Below are 7,500 nucleotides of genomic sequence, written 5' to 3' on the forward strand. Positions count from 1 at the left end.
CTGGGCTCGGGGCTGGTCCAGGTCATGTGACATATTTCCACCAATAATAAAGCTTTGATTGTGTGTCGCAGTTCAAGATTCATAAACCCCCAAACGGACGAGGACAGGACGTATCGTCCCCTCGTCTTATGTGACAGTGTGGGTCTAGAGGAAGACAGTGGCCACGGAGTTTGAGCTGATGATGTCTAACTGGTGCTGAAAGGTCATGTGAAGGACGCCTACACGGTACACCTGTCCTAGCTGTCCTTGTTACACCTGCACCAGACCTTTGGAGATGTTTCTGAGTGTCTCCACTGTCCCCTAACAACCCAGATCCAACTCCAGAAGACAAAGTTCATGTTCGGGTTGGTGTTCTTCCTGCCAACAGGACAGAAATTCCACCTTCATACCTGCAGAAGGTGGCAGCCAGTGAACTGGGTAGGACAAGTCTGTTTCAGCATCATGGGGACATTCACACCCTCCACTGGGGGTGGATCCCATAATGAGCAGGAAGTTCAAACCTACAGCTAACATCAAGCTAACGTGGCCGGCTGTAGTTAGCCTGTCACGTTAGCAATTAAAATATACACACAACTGCATTATGAGCACTTCCTGTGGCATTATGAGCACTTCCTGTGACATTATGAGCACTTCCTGTGGAATTATGAGCACTTCCTGTGCGACACAGTAAAAAATGTGAAACTTTTACATCATCATTGTGCGTCTTGATTTATTAGCAGAACTAAGCATCAACCATTGCACAGGTGACCTTCACACAGGTGTTTGGATCAGGTGTGTCCCTCCTGCCGTTGAACCACATCCCATCATATAGCAAATGTTTGAGTTCTCCTTCCAATAGAAACTGCTCAATGCTCAAACATGTGTCCATCTGTCCTCTGAAGTTGTGGGACCAGGCAAAATGTCCTCACTTTGCTAGTAGAATGTGTATGTTCACGCACGCACGCACACACACACACACACACACACACACAAATAAATCAGATTTTTTTAAAAATAAATTTTTACTTTGATGTCTTAACAATAAATCCATGCTGACAAAAATACCAGTGAAAGAGCAACACTGATGTTCACAGACCAGGACTGGAAACCAGTTGAGACCAGTTGAGACCAGTTGAGACCAGTTGAGACCAGTTGAGACCAGCTGAGACCAGGAGGAGGGGGCAACGCCCCCGTCCAGACCTGAGAACGGCCGGCTGGGCGCCATTGCTGACTGCTGCTGCTCCAAACCTTAAATAAGCTTATGTGATTCGGAAATAATAGAAAAATATAAATTTGCAACATTCCCATTTTCACGACCGCTGCTGCCTTCCATGGTGACGTTGACAGAAAGATCCGACCTTCTGATGACCTTCAGACGGTGGCGAGGATCGTCTGACCGCACCGGTTCCCCATCGTGTCCGTGAGCTCCTCCTCATGGTCAGCAGGTGAGACGGGTACGATCAGACCCGGTCACAAGGGACGGAGGTCCCATCAGTGAGGAGGGCGCCATGGTAACACAAAACAAACTAATGCAAAGCAGGAAGTGAGGTCACCAGCAAGTTCCCCCCCAGTGCTGCCAGTCACCACCCAGGTTCTGCAGCCTGCCAGCCTTCACAGAAGGTCTGGGCTCCACCAGCGTTCCTGAATGTGCACCAGATGTGGGTCTGGGAGAGCCAGATGTCCCACAATGCATTTCACCTCAGCCGTGACAGCAGCACCGGCGGAACGCTTGTCCTTGAAAGTAGGTCAGTGTGAACTCGTCCTCGTCATAGGCCAGACTCTCTGGGTTGGTAGCCTACGTTTGTGACCATGGTAACCACGGTGACGGCCTCCTCAGGACTCACACTGCTCCGCTGCATCTGCACCATCCGTTCCTCCACACAGCCAGCAGACACCCGAGCCTCCGCCTCGTGGTCCCAGCATTCCTCCATGGTCTCACAGAGCAGCGCCAGACCCTGGAGGAAATCCAGGAACGCCAAAGGTGAGAACCTGGATCTATTGAAAACGGGTCCCCTGTTCTGGGCTGAAGTCTGCACTATAGAGCTCACCTGAGTACAGAGCTCACCTGAGTACAGAGCTCACCTGAGTACAGAGCTCACCTGACTACAGAGCTCACCTGAGTACAGAGCTCACCTGACTACAGAGCTCTCCTGACTATAGAGCTCACCTGAGTATAGAGCTCAGGTGAGTAGTCAGCTCACCTGACTATAGAGCTCTCCTGAGTATAGAGCTCTCCTGAGTATAGAGCTCTCCTGACTATAGAGCTCTCCTGACTATAGAGCTCTCCTGAGTATAGAGCTCACCTGACTACAGAGCTCACCTGACTATAGAGCTCACCTGACTATAGAGCTCTCCTGACTATAGAGCTCACCTGACTATAGAGCTCTCCTGACTATAAAGCTCACCTGACTATAGAGCTCTCCTGACTATAGAGCTCACCTGACTACAGAGCTCTCCTGACTACAGAGCTCTCCTGACTATAGAGCTCACCTGACTACAGAGCTCTCCTGACTACAGAGCTCACCTGACTACAGAGCTCACCTGACTACAGAGCTCACCTGACTATAGAGCTCACCTGAGTACAGAGCTCACCTGACTACAGAGCTCTCCTGACTATAGAGCTCACCTGAGTATAGAGCTCAGGTGAGTAGTCAGCTCACCTGACTATAGAGCTCTCCTGACTATAGAGCTCTCCTGAGTATAGAGCTCTCCTGACTATAGAGCTCTCCTGACTATAGAGCTCTCCTGACTATAGAGCTCTCCTGAGTATAGAGCTCTCCTGAGTATAGAGCTCACCTGACTACAGAGCTCACCTGACTATAGAGCTCACCTGACTATAGAGCTCTCCTGACTATAGAGCTCACCTGACTATAGAGCTCTCCTGACTATAAAGCTCACCTGACTATAAAGCTCACCTGACTATAGAGCTCTCCTGACTATAGAGCTCACCTGACTACAGAGCTCTCCTGACTACAGAGCTCTCCTGACTATAGAGCTCACCTGACTACAGAGCTCTCCTGACTATAGAGCTCACCTGACTATAGAGCTCACCTGACTATAGAGCTCACCTGACTACAGAGCTCACCTGACTATGGAGCTCTCCTGACTACAGAGCTCACCAGACTACACCAGCGCCCCCTGGTGGTCGCCCGGCCATAAACATCCATCAAGGTTCAGAAAACTTTATTTATTCCGGTGGGAATTAATGTGCAGTTAAACTACTTCAATGATTCAATCCTAATGAACAGATGCTACAGATTTAGTAATTAATTATCCTCCTTAGTTCCAGTGACATGTAGCTTCTACGCAACAGTAGTTTTGTGGGTAGTCTGTCCTGGGTGTTCGATAACTCCTGTATCTAGTTCTCTCAGGAGATCCAGGCCTTACACTCACAGCGTGTTTCTGCCAGCACTCTCTCAGGGGGGGCCTCAACTTGTTGTGGACCACCACCTCCTGCATGTCCTCCAGTGACGGGTGCTGACCCACCTCCTCCTCAAAGGGCAGCATGTACTCATCCACTGGACCTTGTTCAGACAGGTGGGGGCAGGGGGCATAAGAGTCCAAGACCAACAGCACCGAGGTGCAGCAGCATGATGCAGTGGGTCTCACCGTCAACAGCTGTGCAGCGGGAGGCCAGCTCCCACAGAACCAGGGCCAGAGCGTACACGTCTATCCTCAGGAAGGCATCTCTGTGGAAGGTAATGGTCCCCTCCAGGACCTCAGGAGCCATGTACCTCCTGGTCCCCACCTGACAGTCAATGACAAGAGCAGGTTGATGGATGTGACCACCCACTATCATGGAAAAAGGCTTTATTCAAACAGAACTTTGCTACAGGAACAGGTTGGAGCCCGCTGGTGATCAGCAGTGAACCCAGGCACTGACTGAGCCGACTCACCTGTCCGTGTGTCTCTCCTGGTGATCTTCCTGCCTCAAACCTGAGAGCCAGGCCAAAATCAGCAATGCAGGCGGTCAGGTTTGACTTGAGCAGCACGTTTCTGCTCTTGACGTCCCTGCAGAGACACAGTCCCATCATTTAGCGCCCCCTCCTGGTGCATTAGCAGGCGTGAAACAACTGGGACGACCACCGCTGGACCGGCTGTGCAGCCATAAAGCACCGTTACTGGCTTTTCAGGAAGTTCACCACACAGCAGCAGTCTTGTGTCCCCCAGCTCGGGACAGAGACAATCCTCTCGTCCCCTCTGGATGCTAAGCTAAGGCGCAGTGCTACTAGCTCCAGACACAACTGTTAGTTGCTGGATTTTAGCATTTGTAAATTGTGGGCTGGGTCGACTCACCTGTGTTCCAGCCTGACTACAATAAGGGAGTGGACATGGATGGTGGACATTTGACTGGGACAAACTGAAAGCTCTGATGAGGGTGGCCAGCGCACCCCTGGTGGCCATGCCTCCGGGAACCAGGAGGAATTTGAAAGATATGGCCCAGGTTCAAGCCTGATATTCGATATTTGGCAGTCGTAAACGAGGGACGCGGCTGCAGTGTCACCCACCTGTGTGCGATGGCAGGCTTGTGTCCAGGCACGTCCTCGTGGAGGTAGGCCAGACCTCGTGACATGGACTGAGCAATGACGCAGACTTGAGACCAGGACAGGACGTCAGCCTTCAGGTAGTCAGTCAGACAGCCCTGCGCAGAGGTCACAGGTCAACACCATCAGAGGACGGCGTCTCAAACGCTCCAAGCATCCGTTGATCATTTATCCTGTTCTTTAGCAGTTAATCCAACTCATTTTGATTTTTTGCTCTGATTTCTGTAGCAACATTGCCAGTTTTCAAAAGTGAAAATGGATTTAACAGTTTGTGTCCATGACTGTAGTTTTATTGTTGAGAGGAATAATTGAGCTGTTAAAGGGCACAATAGATCCGGAGGCTGCAGTTTCACGTGCATCCAGCAGGGGTCAGCACCTTCTCATGGTAGGCCGTGATGAGCCACAGTTCCATGTCCACGTGACTTCCTCTCCTCTCTGCTCCAATGAACTGCAGCACATTCTCATGTCCCATCCCATTTAGGGTGAAGATCTCGTACTCATTCTGCCATGACTGCTTGTCCTGAGGACACACAAACCCTGGGGTCAAAGGTCAAGCATGGACTGGTTTCACAAGCCCCTGACTACAGAGCACACCTGAGTACAGAGCTCACCTGAGTACAGAGCTCACCTGAGTACAGAGCGCACCTGACTATAGTGTAGTACCAGACCGTAGTACTAGACCGTAGTACTAGACCGTAGTACTAGACCGTAGTACCAGACCGTAGTACTAGACCGTAGTACTAGACCGTAGTACCAGACCGTAGTACTAGACCGTAGTACTAGACCGTAGTACCAGACCGTAGTACCAGACTGGTTCCTGGTGCTTCCTGGTGGCACCGGTACAGCAGGTAGCATCAGGAGCTTGTGAAGCTGCAACAACTGTCATCGCTGGCCGTAACGGCAGCATTCCCACCAGGTCCAATGTGAACCTCTGAGCTGGGATGGGGTGGGGCCCGCCCCTTTGGCGGGTGGGGCCCGCCCCTTTGGCGGGTGGGGCCCGCCCCTTTGGCGGGTGGGGCCCGCCCCTTTGGAGGGTGGGGCCCGCCCCTTTGGAGGGTGGGGCCCGCCCCTTTGGCGTTTGGTCGCCGTTCCTTTAACTCTAACCTCCGCTGAGACTGTCGCGCACTCGTTGCCAAAGCTTAGGGGGCGGCGGCAGGATGCGTTTTAGGAGTGTTCAGAGTGTTTGTTGGAGGTTAAACGAGTGAAATAAGAGAATCGGATCAGGATCTTTTAACAGGAACATTTGTGTAAATGATTCTGACCTGGAGGGGAAAGATTTTGACAGCGACCACGTCACTGAGCAGCTGAGCCTTCCACACACAGCCGAAGCGCCCCCTGCCTTTGACTTCCAGTAACTGCAGCGGCCTCTGGCTCAGGCTGGGGGAGGGGGGTGGAGGGTGGGGCTCCTGCCAAAAACAAAGAGCAACCAAACGAGTGTGAGCACCATGCAGCCCACCCACACAGACAACAGGTGAGAGGAAGTGGGCGGAGCCAAGACACACAGCGCCCTTACCTCAATCATGATATGGAAGGCGTGCTGAGACAGAAGGAGACAGAGACTAATTCACCTGCTCATGCACCAACACCTTCACATGTTGTACTTTGCACGTTCCCAACCACCTCAGAGGCGGAGCTTAAAGCTACCATGAGGGGCCTCACCTGTGTAGGAACCAGGACAGGTGGGTAGGCTCGCTTGTGCTGGCGGTACAGCCACAAGGAGAAGAGCAGGACTGCCCCGACAGCCATGACAGGAAGCAGCGAGTACATCAGAGTGGTCAGCAGCTGCGCCCTCGCCGTCACTGGCTTCGTTGTTGCTGGGGTAACAAAAAGGCCAGATTGTAAAGGTAAGGAACGTCAGGAACGCCGTGGATCCAGAGGGGGACTATTTACCGCTGTTACAAATGCAGGTGAAGAGGATTCTCACTTGTTATCTGGGATTGGCTGATCGGACGGTACGAGAACTTCTTATTACACAAACTTCCTTCACAGCAGCAGAAGAAGACCCCAAGAGCTTCTCTATTCTCCTCACATTCAGTCCTGGAGGACAAAACATTGGTGTTTTCTGTCTCTTTCCTGAACTGACCAACAAATGATGACACCAAGACTAGTTGCTATGGGAGGATCTGCATTTGGCACACCTGTCGTAACAGTTGACATCATCCAGCCAACAGCCCTGTTGGACCACCTGGACCACCCCCGACAGGTTCTTCCAGGTGGCAAAGCAGTGAAGCTTCTTATTCTTCTCTCCAGAACAGGTGACCACTCCACTGATGTTCCCCTGACCCTCTAACCATGAGGAAGAGGCGGGGCTGAAGCTGGAGTGGACACATCTCTGTGCGTCCGAGTGTCCCAGGATGGCTCCTGCAGGAGAACACAGGTGAAGATTCTACATGAAAGCGTGTTCAGAGAAGCCTGAAGACAGAGTTGACCTCAGGGGTGGTTCACACTGGGGGCAGGTCACACACACTGACCCTACAGGTCACATGCCAACCTTCCAACCCTTCAGATGTGTCCATCTCAACAGTGGTGGAGGACCCTTTTAAACGTTCAGCTGTAGCTTCGTCACACAAAGACTGATGCACGTCGGTGCTGCTGACGACTGACGGCTCATGAAAACTCAAAGAATGTTGTGAAAAAGTTCAGCTGAACAGCTGCACAGGTTCCTGAACTTGTGAATCGTCCCAGTTTGTTTACTGTTTACAAGTCCAACCTCTCTTTGTGTCTACTGTTGTCAGCCATACTGCGATTCTTCCAACCTGCAGATGTTCTAAAGACACCATGGTGAGCACATGAGAAGATCTGTAACAGAGAACACAGATCTCTGCTCCACACACGTCTGGAGGAGCTCTCCAGGTGGTTCTCAGGACACCGTGTCCAGTCCGGGTCGAGGTGCAGATGAGGACTCACCTGAGGAGCAGGAGATGACAAAAACGCCGAAGGCCAGTTTCATTGCGGGGTCCATGACGGATCTTCCAGT

The 7,500-nt window shown here is 51.8% G+C and overlaps 1 protein-coding gene and 1 long non-coding RNA gene across 4 annotated transcripts in view; one reads left to right on the forward strand and one right to left on the reverse strand.

Moving 5' to 3' along the window:
• Positions 1 to 61, forward strand: part of LOC115250132 (uncharacterized) — an 853-nt gene extending 792 nt beyond the window's left edge. The window contains exon 2 of the long non-coding RNA XR_003888688.1: positions 1 to 61. This exon is cut by the window's left edge and continues 333 nt beyond it. This is a non-coding gene — a long non-coding RNA (uncharacterized lncRNA).
• A 921-nt stretch (positions 62 to 982) lies between these two features.
• The window catches only part of acvr2aa (activin A receptor type 2Aa), a 7,122-nt gene continuing 604 nt past the window's right edge, over positions 983 to 7,500 (reverse strand). Inside the window, exons 1-13 of one of the 3 annotated variants that reach the window (XM_029837211.1) lie at positions 7,431 to 7,500; positions 7,015 to 7,322; positions 6,662 to 6,884; positions 6,448 to 6,560; positions 6,183 to 6,337; positions 6,037 to 6,060; positions 5,786 to 5,929; positions 4,900 to 5,043; positions 4,488 to 4,621; positions 3,876 to 3,990; positions 3,589 to 3,727; positions 3,373 to 3,503; positions 983 to 1,934 (exon numbers count right to left, since the gene is read on the reverse strand). The exon at positions 7,431 to 7,500 is cut by the window's right edge and continues 604 nt beyond it. In XM_029837211.1, the coding sequence (XP_029693071.1) occupies positions 1,746 to 1,934; positions 3,373 to 3,503; positions 3,589 to 3,727; positions 3,876 to 3,990; positions 4,488 to 4,621; positions 4,900 to 5,043; positions 5,786 to 5,929; positions 6,037 to 6,060; positions 6,183 to 6,337; positions 6,448 to 6,560; positions 6,662 to 6,884; positions 7,015 to 7,039 (1,536 nt within the window). In that variant the 5' untranslated portion in view covers positions 7,040 to 7,322; positions 7,431 to 7,500 and the 3' untranslated portion in view covers positions 983 to 1,745. The remainder of the gene's footprint in view (positions 1,935 to 3,372; positions 3,504 to 3,588; positions 3,728 to 3,875; positions 3,991 to 4,487; positions 4,622 to 4,899; positions 5,044 to 5,785; positions 5,930 to 6,036; positions 6,061 to 6,182; positions 6,338 to 6,447; positions 6,561 to 6,661; positions 6,885 to 7,014; positions 7,323 to 7,430) is intronic. The other 2 variants (XM_029837197.1, XM_029837201.1) reach the window with 2 other exon arrangements.

This window comes from Takifugu rubripes, chromosome 1 (assembly GCF_901000725.2).
Source record: "Takifugu rubripes chromosome 1, fTakRub1.2, whole genome shotgun sequence".
Classification (NCBI taxonomy): Eukaryota; Metazoa; Chordata; class Actinopteri; order Tetraodontiformes; family Tetraodontidae; genus Takifugu; species Takifugu rubripes.